Below are 19,693 nucleotides of genomic sequence, written 5' to 3'. Positions count from 1 at the left end.
CACTTTTAGACTCTCGCGAGAAGTAGGATCCCTCTACCCAGAAAATGCCCACTAGCACAGAATGCCTGATTTTGTGCCCACTTTCAGGGGTCCACAGACCTCCTGAAGTCCTGCCACCATCTGGACGAAGTGATCTTCAGAGCTTCCAGCTGACTTTTTCTGTTCTATAATCAGAGGGGCGTGTGACTTTGACCAATTTCTTCTCCATGGGCCTCAGTCGGTTTGGCTGTTAAATGGGAACACTAATTCCTACCTCATAGGCAGGTTGTAGGCTTAATTGAGAAACAGGCATAAAGGGCCCCGAGGGTTATACAGAATCGTTACTGTTTACCCGAAAATAAGACCTAGCTGGACCGTCAGCTCTAATGCGTCTTTTGGAGCAAAAATTAATATAAGACCAAGTCTTATAAGATTTTTGCTCCAAAAGACGCATTAGGGCTTATGTTCAGGGGATGTTCAGCCTGAAAAATCATGGTAGGGCTTATTTACCCGTTAGGTCTTATTTTCCGGGAAACACGGTAATAGGGGAGGGAGTATACACAACAGCGTTGCCCTCACATTCCAGTGTTAAGGAGAAAACCCAGGCAATACTCGGACTCTCCACGGGGCTACAGGGACCTCCAGCGGAGGGGGCGGAGGATGCGCCTGGCGGGAGAGGCCGGGCCAGGGTATGGGCGTGGCTGGGGAAGGCTTTGGGGCGGGGCTACGCAGGCGGCAGGGGAGGAGACCCGCGAGCACAAGAGGCTGGGCGTGGGCTCCCGGTCCGCGGCTTCTCAGGGACGGGCGGGGCTGTTGCAGAACATCTCCGCGAGCCAAGCAGGAGCTGGAGCCCCGCTTTGTTCTGGTTGCTGCCTCCTAGACCCTCCGGCGACTGGGTCCATTCTTTGCCTCCCAGCTCTCTCCTCCTGCCCATCCCCTCTGTCTGGGCCTGCGTCCCTTTCCCCAGCCACTTCGTCCCACGTCCTGCCCTCTCCCCACCTCCAAAATTCTGGCCAGCGCCCTTGCCTGGTAACCTCATCTCCGTCCCTCCCTCCTACATCTTCTTCCCCCTGGTCCCCTCTCGGTTCCCGCTGTTCCCAAGGTCCGGGTGGCTCCGCCCGGCCCGATCCGCTCCAGTCCAGGGATGTTCTCCGCAGCCCCGCGCCGTTGGCCCTAACGCTGTTTCTCTTTGCCTACGAGCTGTGCCGCTTCTTCTCCATGTTGGGCCCACGGCCGGAAGCCGAGCGGCTAGCGGTGCCGGGGCCGGACATGGAGGGCGGTGCGAGCTTACGGTGGACCACGGGCGGCCACAAGGCCTACCAGGTGTCGCCTGGGGCGAGCACCGAGGTGCGGAGTGCCCTGGACAGCGCCCTGCCCGAGCTGCAGCAGGCGCTGTCGGAGCTGAAGCAGGCCGGCAGCTCGCGGGCCGTGGGCACCTGCCTGGATGAGATCTTCCAGCTGGTAGAGGACGCCTGGCTGCTGCCGACCGTGGGCCGCGAAGTAGCCCAGGATCTGTGCGACGCCATCCGTCTGGATGGCGGCCTCGACCTGCTGCTGCGGCTGCTGCAGGAGACGGAGCTGGAGACGCGAGTGCAGGCCGCGCGTCTGATGGAGCAGGTCCTGGTGGCTGAGAACCGGTGAGGATGCTGGGCGGGAGGGGGAGAGCGCCTCGTGGTATCGGGCAGCAAGGGCTGTCGGGTGCCTGGGTGTCCCGTGTGCCTCTGTACTGTCTTTCCTGCCTCACTTCACCCAATCCCTGCACTACACCTCTGGTGGACATCAGCCCACTTTTCAAATGAGAAAACTGATGCTTAGGAAAGTTTAGTGACTTGCCCAGCATCACACAGTGAACTAATGTCACAGCCAGGATTCATTCCCAGGGCAAGTGGGGTGGGGAATGAGACCGGGAGAGGGGGAATGGCATAGGAGGACAGGAATCTCCCCCCGGTTCTGAGGATGGAGATAGGATCCTATTGCCAATGGCCCCCTAAACCCACATCCCTCCTTCCCACAGGCCTGGATTCCTTTCTACACTACCTTGTCTCTCCTATATTATCTCCCTCCCACTGAGAGAGGGCGAGAACACAATGCTCAGAAAATGGGGGGGGCGCTTCCTTTTCCTCTGTCCCCAGGCTGAAATGAGCTGACCTAAGTGTTACTTGCCCCCCTCATGCCATCCCAAATCTACCTCCCACTTCTTCCTTCTTCATTTTGGTCCATGTGACAGGCCAGACATGATCTCATTATGCAGGCGCTGATGGGGAACAGAAAGTTTTCTACTGGGATGAGTTGGTGAGGGGAGAGGAAAGTGAGTTGTAGGGATAGGCAGGGCCAGACAGAGTATGTATTCTTCACCCCTTTCCCACATAGTGTCAAGATACAATAGGTGGGGTCCCACTGAGGCCTGACCGTCACTCTTTTGCCTGCCTCTTGGGATCTCCCCTAGAATATGAAGACCCCTGGGCACTCACTTTCTCTCTCCTCTGATGCCAAAGCAAATCTCACGCTGAATTCTCAGGTTTAGAAAGTTTTCGGAAGGGTCACTTACAAGGCATGCAACTTTCACAAGCGTGATGGTCATAGGTTAGGGATGCTTTCCTTGCCATTTTCAAAAAGTAGAAATAACTTTGTGGATGGTGAAAATGATACAACTCTCAAAAGTGCATGCATGAAGCAATTTAAATTGTGAGACTAAGTTAGGGTTCTGCTTGTTCAGCACGTCATTCATCTCCCATCTAACAGGTGCCCTGATGGGAATGAGTCATAAATTTGGAAGGCTAGCAAACGGAGGGGGTGCTCACTGGATGTGTGGGCCCATGTTGGCGGGTGTACCCTGTAGGCCTGGTATATGGGATGGGGCAGCTATAACTAGAACTACTAGGGAGCAGGTGCAGGCAACCCTCTAGGAAAAAGAGGGCTGCAAGATGCAAATAGCGCTGATATTTTTCAAGACTGGAAATAATTCTCACGCGGTTCAGAATTACTGAGGGAGGCGTCACACTAACCGGTGTCCCTGATCCTAAGAAACAATGTATTGATTCGGCATTGTTTCAGGACCAAGGACAGAGCCCAGCGGGCCTGGTCGCGATCGAAATCCTTTCAAAGAAAGGCTCACCCTTCTCCTCTCAAGACTGCACTGGGAGAAGGCTTAGAAGGGAAAGAGGAAGGATCACACAGAGAATTTGTGTTTATAAGATCTCTTCCTTCCTCCACCAACCAACCTCCTTTTAAAGAAGGTTCTTGCATCAGTGTGTCCACTTCTTTTGCCATTCACTTTCCTGCAGTCTCTCTTCCTAGGGTATTGCCACACTCACTGCCTAGGAGCCTAGGTGACAGCTTCCATCACCCCCCGAAATACCAGAAGAAGCCCCACAAGATGTTTGAGCTTGGTTTCACACCCCCAGTGAGGGCCCCATATGACTGACAGCCCTGTAAATTCACAGTCCAGCCCATCAGGGGACTGTAATGAGGTTAAGTGGTTTAACTCAGAGAGGCTAAATGGCTTTCCCAAGATACACAGTGAATAAGTGGAGACAGTTAAAAAAACAAAACACACACATACACACACACACACACACACACACACACACACACACACACAACACCCAGAAAACTATTGCCCATAAATTCAAAAAGTGCAAAGGTACAAAACAGACAGACACTTAAAAGTTCTTCTTTCCACCTAGACACCCCTCCCTGGAAATGAACTAGTGAAACAAGTTTCTTATACATCCTTCCAAAGAGAGTCTATGCAATTATAAGTATTTGCATATACGAGTTCTGACAATTAAGTTCATGAACTTACCACCGTGTGCTTACATTGGCAGCACTGTACAAACAGCTCGGTAAGGTTTCCTAACCTTGGTATATCAGTGTCTCACAGCTGTGTTCGTGTCGATGTGTGGTGGTGTCTTGCTTAGTGGTGTTCATTATTGTTTTTGTGTGCCGTTGCGAGAATGTCAGCTTGAATTAGAGCAATGAACAAACATTAAATTTCTGTTAAACTTGGCAAGAGCGTAAGTGAAATCAGGGACATGTTAGTCCAAGTTTATGGGGATAATGCCATGAAGAAAATGGCAGTGTACAAATGGATTAAATGTTTTTCTGAGGGGAGAGAATGCGTCACTGATGAAGAAAGGTCAGGACCACCAGTAAAGAGCAGAACTGAAGAAAGCATTGCAAAAATTCATCGAATTGTGCATCAAAATTGTCCGCTGACTACAAGTAGCATAGCAGACCAAGTAAACATCGATAAACAAGAAAATCTTGGCATGAGAAAGGTGTATGCAAAGATGGTCTTGAAGGAGCTCTTGCATCACCACAATGCACCAGCTCACACGGCACTGTCTGTGAGGGAGTTTTTAGCCAGTAAACAAATAACTGTATTGGAACACCCTCCCTGCTCACCTGATCTGGCCCCCAGTGACTTCTTTCTTTATCCGAAGATAAAGGAAATATTGAAAGGAAGACATTTTGATGACATTCAGGACATCAAGGGTAATACGATGACAGCTCTGATGGCCATTCCAGAAAAAGAGTTCCAAAATTGCTTTGAAGGGTGGACTAGGTGCTGGCATCGGTGCATAGCTTCCCAAGTGGAGTACTTCATAGGTGACCATACTGATATTCAGCAGTGAGGTATGTAGCACTTTTTCTAGGATGAGTTCGCGAACTTAATTGTCAGACTGTGTATATGTACTCGTATATATACTTGTTTGTATATGTACGTATATGTACAATTTTCCCCACCTTTGGAGCTGGCATTTGAACCCAGATTCACAGACTGCAGAAAAATTGGGAGCTGAGGGAATAGTTCTCACAACAAACACTCAGTTCACATTCTATAAAGGTGCCAGGCACATAGGGACAGGCGAGGACTGGGGATCAAGAGACTCAGAATAAAGTCCCCTCTCTGCCCTGATGTTGCTGAGCGAGGCTTTCCCTTCACTCGTTCTCAGGAAGCGAGGGTGTTGGGTTAGATAATTGATTAAGCAATCCTGCTTCTAATACTCTCAGAGTTTATATATAGTCAGATTGTTCTGGAAGCACAAAGTACAGATGAAGGATCTTGAGCTCTGAAGACAGACAGATGTGAGTTCAAATCCCAGCTATGCCTCTCACCAGTGTGTCACCCTGGGCATGTTGTGTAAGCGCTCTGAGCTTTGACTTTCTCATTAGGAAAAGGAGCCACCGCAGTGCTGGCTGCCTGAGTGGATGACTAGGACATGCAGGGAAGCTCAGTCACCATCTCAGCAAAGCTGTGCTGGCCTTATGCCATGTTCTGGGCTCAGCTGGGCCCTGCAGTGGACACAACGTTATAAGCACTGTGGTCATTGCGGTGCCTCAGGGGCAAGGACTCCATGGCTGGCCTGGGTCTCTAAGTCTTCAGGGGTAGCGTCACCTTTGGAAGACATCATTTGTGGAGGTCCGGAAGATGGAAAACTTTCCCCTGTGCCTGGAGCGTGGCAACTCTCCGGCCTGCTCTGTTGGCCTCCAGGCTTTCTGTCTTGGGGCTGTCCTGCCCACAGCAGCCAGAGTGAGTTTCCTAAAGCCCACGTATGACCAGTTCACTCCCCTTCCTGAAGTCTTTCAATGACTCCCTATGGCTATGAAGAGGAAGTACGAATGCCTTGAGATGGCTCCAAAGGCCTCCAGGACTCTCCTCAATCTCTCCTTGAACTCCCCACTTCAGCCGCTTGAGGTTGCTTCACTTCACTGTGACTGAGGTGAAGGCAGGTCCCCAACTACCTCAGCTCTCATATGTACCTCCACGTCTTTTCGTACATCTGTTTCTAAAAAGCAGTCTCCCCTTCTCTTGATTAATGTCCCCACCAGCTTTCTGACTTAATTCCCTAGGCAATCATTCAGTATATTTAATACATACCTTTCTGTCTGTGTTCTGGTAAACCCTTTGTTCTTGTGTTGTGTGCATGTATGTTTAATTTGCACAAATGGTGCTGTGTTATGTAGTACATTCTAGTTTTTAGTTTTCCTCACTCAGTGTTGTGTTGAGATCTTTCATGGTGCTGTTTTATCGTCTGCTCGATCACTCGTAACTGCTCCATAGTCCTCCAGAGTGGGCATGTGCCCATGTTACCTCTCCACTCTCCCAGGCTTGACACAGGGACTACTCCCGAAACTCTCCATCACAAATAACATTGCAGTGAATGGCCTTGGCCACGTCCTCTTGTGGATCTGTGTGACAACCTCTTTGGGATATAAACCCAAGAGCCCTAATATCTGTCTCCTAGGATGTGTGTCACCTTCATTTCATCCACTCATGCCAGCCTGCTCTCCAAGTTGACTGTCCCAGGCTGCACCCACAGAGCCCCCACCCCCAAGAGCCTCACACCTCACCAACCTTTAGTGCTGCCCGGCTTCTGCTTTTTGCCTATGTAATAGGTGGAAAGTCATCGCGGTTTCAATTTTCACTTCTCTGATTACCAGCGAGTTAGAGCACCTCTTTGTTTGTTAACATTTTAGATTTCCTCCCTTATAAATTGCCTGCTTATGTCCTTTACGCATTCCCTATTGGATTCACTGCCTTTTTCTTGTGGATTTGAATATTTATTTATATATTCTATATATGAATCTCTTGTTGGTTTTAGACATTGTAAATATCTCTGGTCTTCTTTCTATTCCTCAAACATGCCAAACTCATCAGCCCTCAGGGCTTTGTCCTTGCTGTTCTCTCTGCCTGTTATATTCTTTTCCCAGATACTTGCAGGCAGGGCTCTCTGGACATTTAATTTTCAGATGTCACTTCCTCAGACATATGCCTGCATTCAGGCACTCTCCATTACATCACCTGATTTTGTTTTGTCCTTATGGTCATACCACTATCACCCTGTTCATTCATTGTATGCTTGCTTACTACTTGTCTCTCTATTAACCGAGTATAAGCTTCCATCACTCCTAGCCACTGTTTAACTTCAGCCCCTAGCTTCAGCCCCTAGCACAGTGCCTGGCACAAAATAGATTTTCAATCAACGTCTGTTGACTGAATAAATAAATACACTTCAGTCACACAGCATGGAGTGAAGAGAAGTTTGAAGGCAAGGCTGTCGTGTGCTTCAAGTGACACTTCAAATGATAAGAAGTTAACATTTATTGAATCTTTTCTATGTGCTAGGCACTGTGGCAAACACTTTACATGAATTATCACATTAGTTCTCCTAGTAACCCTATGGAGTAGGTATTCTTTTTATCTTATTTATGAGATGAGGAAACTAAGGTAGGTATCCAAGGTCCCACAGCTAGAAAATGGCAAAAAATTCGAAACCAGGACCTAGGAGATGTGCTCCAGAGCTTAGGGTTTTTAACCACCACACATACTGCCTCTCTAGGGGAGGGTGTAGGGGAGGAAATGGATGTGACCAGGATGGAGCACTGTTATGATCAGAGAAATCTAGTCTTCCCGGGCAAGAGGCGAGGGGAAAAGAGGGAGGATAATTCTCTCCCTCACGTCTTATATGACACTAGTGAGGCCCAGAAAGTATAAGTGACCAAGCCATGGTCCCCACGGGGCAAGCCAAGCACCCCAGGCCAGAGCAACTCTACCGTCCCCCTCCCACTTTCTCTGGGCAGGGACCGGGTGGCGCGCATCGGACTGGGCGTCATCTTGAACCTGGCAAAGGAGCGTGAGCCGGTGGAGCTGGCGCGAAGCGTAGCCGGCATCTTGGAGCACATGTTCAAGCACTCGGAGGAGACGTGCCAGCGACTGGTGGCAGAGGGCGGACTGGATGCGGTGCTGTACTGGTGCCGCCTCACGGACCGGGTGCTGCTCCGTCACTGTGCGCTGGCGCTGGCCAACTGCGCGCTGCACGGGGGCCAGGCGGCGCAGCGGCGCATGGTGGAGAAGCGCGCCGCCGAGTGGCTCTTCCCGCTCGCCTTCTCCAAAGAGGACGAGCTGCTGCGGCTGCACGCGTGCCTCGCTGTGGCGGTGCTGGCCACCAACAAGGAGGTGGAGCGCGAGGTGGAGCGCTCCGGCACGCTGGCGCTCGTGGAGCCGCTCGTGGCCTCGCTGGACCCCGGTCACTTCGCCCGCTGCCTGGTGGACGCCAGCGACACCAGCCAGGGCCGCGGTCCAGATGACCTGCAGCGCCTCGTGCCGCTGCTCGACTCGTCGCGCTTGGAAGCGCAGTGCATCGGGGCTTTCTATCTGTGTGCTGAAGTTGCCATCAAGAGCCTGCAGGGCAAGACCAAGGTGGGTGCCGGTGTGGAGTAGGGTGGAGGTGAGGGGTTAGAGAGCATCTGGGAAGGTTTCCCAGAGGAAGTGACGACGTTCAGGTGATTTGAAGTACACTTAAGGTGATGGCAGTCATTCTGATCTGGAAGGCATGACCAAGGTTTTTAAGCAGGGGACACTTGTGTTTTATAAATATTACCCTCGTGCTGAGTGGAGATGGGATTGGCAAGGATGAAGCTGGAGGCAAGGGGGACAGATAGGAGGCCATGACTGGGGGGGCGGGGGAAGAGGGCAGTTGGGATGGTGGAGGTTGGGACTAGGGCATAGAGAGGCAGAGAGAAGTAGACGAGATTCCAGAGTTGCTGCAGAGCTAGAATTCGGACTTGGTAGGTGGCTGGGTGAAGGAGAGGGAGGAGCTAAGGAGGACTCCTGACTGGACATAGGCAACCCAGTAGATGCCGATGAGACTGAAATAAGGTGAACTGGGTGAGAGATAGGTGGGTGGGGCGGGGGGGGGGAAGGGAATAAAGTGAGTTCACTGGGACAGATTGAGTTTGAGGTACACAAGAGATGATCAGTTGGGGAACTCCAGTCGTTTGGGGCGACTTTGTCGTTTGAATCTGGAGTCCGGGAATGAGATGGAGTGTAGACAAAGGCTTGGAGCAGGATATCAGCGTGTCAGCCAAATCATTCCCGCCTGAGTCTCCAGAGATCCCCGTGCCCAGGGACTGGTCTGAAGCCTTCGTCCTCTGCTTTAACTTGCTGTATGACCTTGGGTGTCTGAATTCCCCTCTCTGGGCCTCTATATGCCTCATTTTTACCCTCTGGAAATTTGAAGGAGTGGACCACAGCAGCAGTTTTTACCCTGGAAAATTGCTGTAATAGTTAAATTATCAAAAGTTAATTAGTAATAGTTAAATTATCAAAACCCTAGTAATAGTTAAATTATCAAAAGTTTGCATTTTTTGTTTTTAAGTATTAGAGAATCAAGATTATCCCTATAATGTCACCCTCCCTACTTTGCATTCCTCTGGGAGTTGGTGACAGGTATGCACAGGGAGTGGTGCACCACATGGGCCACAGCTGTCATCTGGGGCTGCTCAGAGGAGTGTGTCTCACAAATGATTGTCACCCATCGAGTGTGTCCCCACAGATCAAGAAGAGACTGCGGTGCTAGGGGGTCTCTAAGGCCTCTTCCAAGGTCCAATGTTCTAGGAGTTTCTTATTCTCCTCTCTGTGCCCCAGAGTTGGGCCGTGGGAGGACTGGCTTTATAAAACAGGTTATTCTGCTTCTGGAGAAGGGACTTAAAAGGAAGTAGGGAAGTATTGGGTCTGGGCAGCAGCCATGACCACCAGCTCGAGTGCACATTTCCCAGCAAGGCCAAGTGAGTGCAGCTCAGGAAAGACATAGTGAGCCCCACTCTGTGCCCTGCAGTGTATGGGACTTCAGGGGTGGCTAAGACATGACTTCGGCTTATCATCCAGTGGAAGCTGCATTATCAGCTAAGGGCAGTGGCATTCAGAGTGTGGTACAAGGTCTAATTGGAGGTGGGGGCCATGCTGTGGGGGAACCAAAGCAGGGCCATGGAGTAGGTGCTAATCGATTTGGATTCCATTGGATGGAGGGGATTCCCCAAAACAGGCTGGAAGAACTAAGGGTCTGGGAACACCGTGGGACGAAGCCCAGAGGTAGGAGAGCCTTCATGAGCGGGTGTCAGACAAGTGTGGGTTGGTGAAAGTGGAGGTGAACTGGGAGTGGTGGGCAGCCTCTGCCCTGTCCCGTGCCTGGGAGCCATACTGAGGACTCAGACTTTATCCCGGGACAGGTGGAAACTGTAGAGGGGAGACATGAGGCGGACCTGCCAGGTCAAGAGCTTTGAGAAAGCATCAAGGGAGGAAATCCAGAGGACTCGGTGATTTATTGGATGATGGCAGGGCTAGGGCAGATGGTGGGACTTTCAGCCGTAAGAAGAGGCGAGGGGAGGAACTGGCACATTTGGGGGCGCTGGCGAGCTGATGGATCCAAGACACCTTCTCCCCACACCTATCTTAGGTGTTCAGCGACATCGGTGCCGTCCAGAGCTTGAAACGCCTGGTTTCCTATTCCACCAATGGCACCACGTCGTCGCTGGCCAAGAACGCGTTGCGCCTGCTGCGCGAGGATGTGCCGCGGCGCATCTTGCCCTGCGTGCCCAGCTGGAAGGAGGCCGAGGTCCAAATGTGGCTGCAGCAGATTGGCTTCTCTCAGTACTGCAGGCGTTTCTGTGTAAGACGCGCAGCGCTGCCTCCCTGGGTCGGGAGCCGGCCCATCCCCGAGGGCGCACTGCCGCTAGGGGCGCCCTGCACACAGGCGGCTGTGATGGGTCCCGGACAGCGCGCCCGCGGCGCCAGGGTGGCCTTTTGGGGGTGGAGTGCCTGTACTCAGCCACTTTTGTGGTCAGTCAGCTCTAATCTGGGTCCCATCCGCCTCCCCCACCGCCGTCTCCAGTTCCCTCCCCTTGCATCTTGTGCTTGGAGCCCAGGGCTGACCTTTTACCCCTCCCCCAGGAGCGGCAGGTAGATGGCGACCTGCTTCTGCGGCTCACGGACGAGGAACTCCAGACCGACCTAGGCATGAAATCGGGCATCACCCGCAAGAGGTACGGAGCCTTCTGCCCGCCCGCGCCACGCCGGGTCTAACTAAACACCCCCTCGGCCACTAGCCAGTCCCAAGTCAGGACCTCAGCGTCCTCTCCTCCCTGGGATACAGATTCTTTAGGGAGCTCACGGAGCTCAAGACTTTCGCCAACTACGCGACGTGCGACCGCAGCAACCTGGCTGACTGGCTGGGCAGCCTGGACCCGCGCTTCCGCCAGTACACGTATGGCCTGGTCAGCTGCGGCCTGGACCGCTCCCTGCTGCACCGCGTGTCAGAGCAGCAGCTCCTGGAGGACTGCGGCATCCGCCTGGGCGTGCATCGCACCCGCATCCTTACGGCCGCCAGAGGTCAGCCTGCCCACGTGGGACCCTGCGGCCGTCCCAGTCCCAGCTCCGGAAGGGCTAGGGAACACACATTGTGGTGGGGCCTCAGAGCCTCCCTGCAGATTGATGGAGCACGTGCTGTGCCAGACTAGGCTCTGGGGATGCAAAGATGAATATGTTGCATTTTGCCCTCAAGAAGTTCCCATTCTGAGGTGGGTAGGAGGGTGGGAGTAAGACAGGTATGTAAACAGGCAGGCGGTCACAGCAGGAGGCATGCCCAGGACTCCGTGGGGAGCTCAGAGGAAGCACGACCTACCCTATCTTGCCAGGTCTAGGGTTTGGACAGGAGAGGATGCCTATTCAGGTCTTGAAAGATGTGGGGGGTGGGGTGGGGGTGGGGGAGTGTAGGAGCTGGTGGCAGCAGGAAGAGCAGCCAGGGAGAGGGAGCAACATATGCAAGTATGGAGGTGAGACAAAGGATGGATAGTTCATACATGGGATATGTGGGTGGGAAGGCAAGGGGCTTATCCAACAGCTTACAAAGTATGGCTTCTAGAGGTGCTCTAGGGAGGTCACAAAGACAAAGTGGATTCTAGGGCTCTAGCAACACTTTATTTACTAATTTATTTTAATTTACTATTTAGCTAATAATTATGGTCAATTACTATATGGCAGGTCCTGTATTAAGTTTTTGACAGATATTGGTGGCCGGTTAGCTCAGTTCCTTAGAGTGTGGTGCTGATAGCACTAAGGTTGTCAGTTCAATCCCCATATGGGCCACTGTGAGCTGCACCCTCCAAAAAGGAAAAAAAAGTGTTTGACAGATATCTCATTAATCTCTACATTCATTCGATGCAGTGGGCATTAGCTTTTTTAAATCATCTCAAAGGGTGGCCGGTTTGCTCAGTGGTTAGAGCGCAGTGCTCATAACACCAAGGTAAAACTTCTTAAAGAATATAAAAGAGGAATAGTTGAACTTTAAAAGTGTCCAGTTTGAAGAGTTTGGAAAAATGCTTACCCCTGTGTAACTACCATCCTAATCAACGATAAAGAACATTTCCATCAAGGGTGTTCATTTTAAAGATGCTGAAACTAAGATTTAAAGCATTTAAATACATTTCCCAGGGTTACAAAAGCCATTAAATAACAGAACTGGAGTTTGAACCTGTCTTTCTGCTTGATCAACAGACAGATGTTGTCTGTGAGTGTTAAATCTGAATGTTCTGCAAAGATAGACTCTTCACTCATCCATTCATTCCGCCAGCATATACTAAGCTCCTGTCAGGCACAAGGGCCTGGGATTTGGCCCCATGCTTTCGTTTCCACCAAATCGGGTCAGCTTTTTATATATTTACATTGCAGCTCCCAAGAAAACCCCAAGATTTCATTTTTTAAAAAAACAGGAGGGTCCTATGGCAAAAACAGCTTAACAAATCCCTTTGACAGAAAATAGGGAGCAATACATGATTTTAAGTGGGGACAATGACATGCTCAGACTTGAATTTTAGAAAGATCCCTTTGGCAGCTGTGCACACAGATTAGACTGGGCAAGTGTGGATTTGGGGAGACCACTGAGGAAGCTGGAGTTGGGGGCCTGGACATAGGGCGTCCCTGGGGCTGGAGTCTAGGTGTTTAGTAGGAGGACTGTACAGAGCATGTTGTCTGGTGCTGAGCAGTGAACATCAGCTCCAGGAGGGCAGGGTTTGGTGATGTTCACTGTTGTATCCCCAGCACTAAGAATCATGCCTGGCACCCAATAAGTGTTTAGTTAATACTGTTGAATGAATGAATCAGGCAGGCGTTGAGGCTGACACGCAGGTTTCTGACTTTGGTGGGGAACTAGGAAGAAGGGGTTCAGGGGAGGACTTGGCATGTGTTGGAGGGCCTGCAGGCATCTGGCTGTGCAGATCTGGATCTCCGGAGAGTGGGCAGGGCCAGAGGTGCATTTCACTGTCACTAAAACACAACGCCTGCCTCCGGAGAGGGACTCCCCAAGACTTAGCATCCTTCCTTCCTGTAGGCTCCATCTCTCTACCTCAGTGACCCTTTTTGGAGCAAGCCGCCCTGCCTGGGCTCGGCTGAGAAGGCTGGGCCGGCAGGGGATGATGTACCTCGTGGTGATTGATGGGGAGGGGCCAGCATGACTAAGCTGTCTCTTGTCCCCTCAGAAATGCTACACTCCCCGCTGCCTTGCACAGGCAGCAAGCCGAGTGGGGACATTCCGGATGTCTTCATCAGCTACCGAAGGAACTCAGGCTCCCAGCTGGCCAGGTGAGGAGGAGCGGGCAGGCCGGCAGCCTGGGGCCTTGCAGCGAGGCCAGGGCAGTGACACAAGACCTCTTCACAGCCTCCTGAAGGTACATCTGCAGTTGCATGGCTTCAGTGTCTTCATTGATGTGGAGAAGCTGGAAGCGGGCAAGTTTGAGGACAAGCTCATCCAAAGTGTCATGGCTGCCCGAAACTTTGTGCTGGTGCTGTCGGCCGGGGCACTGGACAAGTGCATGCAGGACCACGAATGCAAGGATTGGGTGCACAAGGTAGGGCTGGCCTCTGGTCTCACTTTGGCCTATGGCACAAGGGACAAGGTTTTCCTCCTATTCCTTCTCATCTGCACACCCCAGCAATCTCCATGGCCCAGCTGGGAGTCAGGAGTCACAGCTCTGACTGTAGTAGGACTTGAACAAGTCACTTAGGCCCTCTGAGCCCGTTTTGTCATCTATAAAATAAGGATAATCTGCCTGTCCTATTCACCTTGTAGGATTGTTGTTAGGGTCAGAGAGGTAGGAAAATGCTTTGAAAAATAACCTCTGTGAGGGAAGAGGGGCAGGAGAGCAGCGTGACACACACAGCTATGAATTTGAATCCTGGCTCTGGTCTTGGGCAAGTTACTTCATCCGAATGAGCTTCATATTTATTACTGAAAAGTGGGATAATTATAGTACCAAACTCTTTAGTGTATTGCTATTAAGGATTAAAAGAGCTAAAATTTGTGAAGTGCTGAACAGAATGCCCGGCTCTGTAGTAATTGTTCTATAACGGTAGCAATTACTATTATTAATATACATAACTATTATGAGTACTACCACTGTTTAACTCACCATTATATCTTCAGTGCCTGATGTATCGTAGAAAGTTACTGAATACTTGTAGAATGGATCCATGGATGGAGCATATCACATTCACAGGTTATTCATCATTAATCAGTGAGTAGGAATTGGGGCCGGGGCTGAGGAATGCAGTAGTTATCTGAGATGGGGCCCTATCCTAAAGCAGCTAAGGAGACAAGAACATGCCCAGAGTGACTAGATAGTCGGTGTCAGTGCTAAGCTGGGCAGGTAAACCTCTTATTTGCCATAGGAGTATGGAGAAAGGAAAAGAAACATTAAGGACTGGAATAATCAGGGAAGGCTCCATGGAGGAGGCAGGACTTGAGAAGAGTCTTAAGAATTTAGGTAAATGGAAGAAAAGGCATCCCAGGCAGTGGAACGGCGTGAGTGAAGAACAAAAGTAGGGATGAGAAAGATGTCAAAAACCTACATGCATCACTGGTATTGCTTTCTCCATCTCAGATCAAAAAACTGAGGCCCAAAGTAAAATAATTTTTCCCATGGCCACACTGGTGTGGAAATCGGAAAAGCTGGGCTTTGAACTCCATCTCTCTGACTCCAAAACCTACGTTCTTTCCCGGGACCTGTGTTCCATGGTGCAGATCTGAGGGGGTGTGGATGAGATGATGGGATAGGGCTGGAGTCAGCTGACACCAAAGTGACAGTCTGCATCTCTTCCCGGCTCCACGTTCAGTGATGTCACGTTGGTAGCCTGACGCCAGCCACGGTGGAAGTATTGACACTAAGGAAATAGGTAAACACTACAAACCAGGGTTTTATTTGGTTGGTTTTTTCCCCCTGGAGAGCTAGTTAAACATTGACCAGCACACTACTGGCTGGATAAGAACTATGGAAGCAGCTTGTGGAGCATGTAAAGGCAGGGAAAGACTTGTGCTTAAAGCAGTGGGAAAAGGGACCCCGTGAGGGCAGTGAGGCCATGCCAGTGGGTTTTACAAGGAAGGCTCTGACACAAGAGCACGGTCCAGATTGACGATGGAGAAGAAGGTCAAGCCCCAGAGGCTGTGTTTTAGGGGCTGAGTGCTGGCCTTGGTTTGGGGACGGCGGCCAGGCCAAAGAGACACCCTGGAGAATCATGGCTGAAGGCCTAGAGCAGGTGGCTGGTGGCCTTGTGAAAGAAAAAAGGAAGTGTTTGTGAGCTCCATGAGAGCTCAGTCCTTGCCTTATTTACATGGTATCCCTGGTGTCTAAAACCATGTATGGTACAAAGTAGGCTCTTGAAGAGCTTATAGAATAATTGAATCAATCATGAAACAGATGAGTAAGTCTGATGAAGCTGAGTTGACTGGGAAAACCCTATGTTTCCACTAGGTTTACCAGGTCAAAAGATTTGACTGTGATCAAGTTCTCATTTTTCACCAGCTGGGTGATCTAATAAGCCATTTTACTCTCTTGGCCAGCCTCTGAGTCTGTGCAATGAGTAGTGTGTTGTCTTTGGTTCTGTGTAATTCTGGATGAAGCAAAAGTCTAAAGGTTCCCAAATAAACTGCTGCAGGGTCACAATTCATCCAGATTCTCAGCAGCGAGGCAGAGGGCTTGGCTGAAACGGCCCTGGACTTGGAATCTGAAGGTTTGAGTGAAGACCTGATCCCCTCCTCAGCTGGGCATGTGTGCGACTAGGGAGCAAGTCTCTTTCCTTCTTTGGCCTCCTTCTTCTCATGAGAGGTTCCCCAGAAGCCAATCAAGATTGCAGTTATGCAGGTTCTTTCCTCAGGAGGGCTCTTCTCTACAAGGGTCATGGCACCCATCATTGCCTTTGCCTTGGACCAGTTCCAAAGGTTCCATCATCCCTTCTTGGTTGGTTTTAGTGCTTAATTGCCTCTGGTTTCAAAACTCCTTTCCCCAAAGCCGCATTTAGTGTGTAATCAATATGGAAAACCACAAGTGAACTGCACCCAACAAAAATCCAGTCCCTGTGTTTCCCCCTCAAAAGGAAAGAACATTCAATAAGCACTTTCCGGAGCACCCGTTTATAGTTGGTATCCTCAGAACAACCTTGTGAGGTAGGTTTATGATCTCCACTTTACAGAAGGAAACACTAACACGTATTATTAACTAAGCGTGCATTACATGCTAGGGACTGTTCTAACCACTTGTCATGAGATATCACTGTTAATCCTACAAGATCAGAACTATCACTAACCCTATTTTGTATATGAGAAAACGGGCTTTAAAGGATTTGTTTTTGCCTCAGGTCTCAAAGCCTGTGTCAGAGATTTGATGCGAACCCAGATCTGATGATTCCAGAGTCAGTCCCTAACTGTTATGCTGTGTTGTCCCATTCATTCATTCATCCATCCATTCATCCATAAAGTATTTAGCAAGGGCTGACTATGGGCATGGCTTTGTGAAAGATACTGAAATACAAGGTGAGTAAAAACCAGACCTGATCCCTGCCCTTATGTCTGGTGGGGAAGACAGATAATAAGTAAGTTACTTAATAATTCATTTAAATTTGCAACTGTAGCATGGACTGCAAAGTCTATAAGGTCCTACAATAAGGGGATCTGACCTGGTCAGGGAAGAGGGGGAAGACTTCCTGGGGAAAGTGTTGATTGGGTACAAATCAGAAAAATAAGTAGGTGTTAGCTAGGTGAAGGGGCAGGAAAGGGGCAGAAACAGAGGAAACAGCATGTGCAAAGGCCCTGTGCAGCGAAGGAGGATGGTAAACCTAAGGGCTGCAAGGTCTTTGTGGCTGAGAGGACAGTGCAAGCATGTTTGAGACGTGAGTTATGGCCAATCACTCAGGACCTTCAGAATCAAGTTCAAACTCCTTAATATGGTTTAACAGCCATGTAAATTCTTGAAGAGATTTAAGTAGGGGGGTGGCAGGATCAGATTTGCATTTTACAGAGTAGCTGGATGAAGGGGGCAAGAGTGGATGAGAAGAGACCTGGTGGGGGATAAAGACAAGGGGGGTTGGAACAGGGAGGTGGTGGGGTGGAGGTAGAGAAAAATGGGTGGATCTTAGAAAAAGTAAGGGCTCATAATGGATCAATTTAGATGCAGGGGCTGTGATATTTTTCTTCTGACACCAAATTGTGTGGGTTTTTTCCCCACACCAACAACCAATTTACCGACACCAACTGGGTGTCCCTCAATTCAATTTTGATCCAACTACCCAGAGCAAGTGTCAGACTCCACGGGTTGAGAAGCTCAGCACCACAAGTCTGCCCTCACTTCAGATGCCAGTTGAAAGTCCTGTTCCCAGGCTAGCCACACCTCTGTCTGACTTGGCTACAAATCCAGGAGTTCCCAGGACCCCTCTCCTCAGGTTCAATAATTTGCTAAAATGATGTGCAGAACTCAGGAAAGCACTTTAACTACTCCTGGTTTATTATAAAGGATACAACTCAGGAACATCCAAATGTAAGAGGTGCACAGGGCAAGATATGGGGGGTGGGGGCGCAGACAGGAGGGCACAGAGCTTCCATGCCCTCTCCAGGCCACTCTCCCAGCACCTAGAGGGTTCACTAATCCTCCCCATCCTTAGGGGTGTGTGTGGAGGTTTTATTATGAGGGCACGATTAAGTCATTGGCCATGGCTGACTGCACTCAATCTCCAGCCCCTCTCCCCTCCCTGGGTGTGTGTGTGGGAGAGGGGGCTAAAAGTTCCAACCTTCTAATCAGAGCTTGGTCTTTCTGCCAAGCAGCCTCCATCCTAAAGCTATCTAGGCATCCCTATCCCCAGTCCTCTGGGGATTCCAAGGGTGTTAAGAGCTTGTATCAGGAACCTAGGATGAAGACCAAATATTTATTTTTTATTACACCACAAGGGGTGAGGGAGAAGTCAAGGTGGATTTCAGGACCAGCACCCACCCTGGGCTCAGCCTCAGGCTGTGACTGGCCCTCCCCTGTCCCTGGATGGGGACCCGGGTCTCTTCCTCCTCCCTTCTTCTTTCTCCAGGAGATTGTGACTGCTTTGAGCTGTGGCAAGAACATTGTACCTGTCATTGATGGCTTCAAGTGGCCGGAGCCCCAGGCCCTGCCTGAGGACATGCAAGCTGTGCTCACCTTCAATGGCATCAAGTGAGGAGGCGGGGTGGGTACCCCAGCCAGCAGCTCCCTCTGCCCTGCCCTCTGACCCACCAGCCTCTGTACCCACAGGTGGTCCCACGAGTACCAGGAGGCCACCATTGAGAAGATCATCCGCTTCCTGCAGGGATGCCCCTCCCGGGACTCATCTGCAAGCTCCGACACCAGTTTGGAGGGTGCTGCACCCATGGGTCCTACTTAACCAGTGCCGAGTCCCCAAGCCCTGCTGGGAGCCCCAGTTTCATCATCTCCCCCTGTAACGGTGACCTTATGTCTTCTATTTTGACATTTAAACCTCTGGTGTAATTTGACTTGACAGTGTTTTCGCTTGGGACTTTTTCAAAGTTTTTCTTTGCTTTCCTCTCCTCCCACCAAACCTGTTTGCCACGCATTTACTATGCATACCAATTTCAATGGTTCTATTTACTTCAGGCCCATGGTGTGCCCGGTGACTTGGGAGAGATTTCCGCAATCTGTATGGGATCCAATCCTGTCCCTGCGGCAGACCAGCCTGGGAAGCGTTTTATTCCTGGAGCGGTCTGGCCAACTTCTCCGTCCCTTTGTTCTGCCTTTCCTTGCGTGCCTATGAAACCTTTGGCGGTATTAAGAACAGAAAGGCAGTCTTTGTGCCAAGGAGTCCACTGTATTCCCTTAATGCTGGCATTTTAGAGTAAACCTGCTTTTCCTTCCACCAACCTCACCTCTAGAGCAAGTAGCTGGACCTTTTGCAAGGTAACACCCTGAAGGAGCAGCTCCTCACACTGGTTTCCCAGGGCTGAGATGGCCTGGGTGCTTCTCAGGAAATGGCTCTCCCTCTCCCACACCCTCATGGGCCCCTCAAACCCAGCTTCCTCAGTATCCGGAAAGGAAAGGGAAGCCAGGTATTGCAGGTGGTAAGGGTTAGACTGCCCCCAAGCCCTGCCACCAGATTCTCTGTCGCAGGTGTGGGAGAGTCACTGCTCCATTCTAGAGATAACTGAAGATCTAGGGTTTATTGCACACTACCCTTTCTCTTGCCCTGACATTAGCCAGCTTGACTAGGGGGAAGGCAGGCAGCCTCTGAGAGGAATTAGGGCAATGCCCCGCCCTCTCAGCCAAGCAAGGGCCTGGGCCAGCCAGGGTTGAGTGTCCAGTGGTGACTCTCTACCTAAACTGTGCCTGGCCCCTGAGCTCACCACTTCCTGCCACCCTGTGGCCTTGCCCTGTAACCACTCAGTGCCCTTTGCCAGCCTGGCCTGGTCCCAAGTGCCCTCCCAGCCTTCTGAGGCACAGCTTATTTTGCCCCATCTGAGGTCACGGTTAGGCTAAGCCGGCCCTCAGTCTGGCTGGTTTGCAGCTGCGGCCAGTTTTGAAGCACTCACAGCTGCATGGAAGCCCCCTGCATGGGCTTGGGCCTGGGCAGGGG

The 19,693-nt window shown here is 50.8% G+C and overlaps 1 protein-coding gene across 3 annotated transcripts; it reads left to right on the top strand.

The window, feature by feature from the left end:
- Positions 1–561: 561 nt before the first annotated feature.
- On the top strand, positions 562–18,599 carry SARM1 (sterile alpha and TIR motif containing 1). Of its 3 annotated transcripts, XR_012492335.2 has the most exons (10): positions 563–1,616; positions 7,567–8,185; positions 10,221–10,433; positions 10,715–10,806; positions 10,917–11,152; positions 13,297–13,399; positions 13,476–13,665; positions 14,241–14,313; positions 18,161–18,282; positions 18,361–18,599. XR_012492335.2 is itself a non-coding variant. In XM_088802051.1 (9 exons), exons 1-9 carry the CDS (start codon positions 640–642, stop codon positions 16,489–16,491), a joined length of 2,547 nt encoding a protein of 848 aa, XP_088658177.1. In that variant the 5' UTR covers positions 562–639; the 3' UTR covers positions 16,492–16,619. The 3 variants fall into 3 exon arrangements, 2 of the variants coding, with proteins under 2 accessions (XP_088658177.1, XP_074176621.2); XM_088802051.1 differs by lacking the exons at positions 18,161–18,282; positions 18,361–18,599 and adding an exon at positions 16,448–16,619 and having other exon boundaries at positions 562–1,616; XM_074320520.2 differs by lacking the exon at positions 14,241–14,313 and having other exon boundaries at positions 574–1,616.
- Positions 18,600–19,693: the final 1,094 nt, after the last annotated feature.

This window comes from Rhinolophus sinicus, chromosome 12 (assembly GCF_057876585.1).
Source record: "Rhinolophus sinicus isolate RSI-liver-muscle chromosome 12, RSI-T2T, whole genome shotgun sequence".
Taxonomy (NCBI): domain Eukaryota; kingdom Metazoa; phylum Chordata; class Mammalia; order Chiroptera; family Rhinolophidae; genus Rhinolophus; species Rhinolophus sinicus.
The sequence above is the reverse complement of the archived record's forward strand: the minus strand, read 5'-3'. Positions and strand labels throughout refer to the sequence as shown.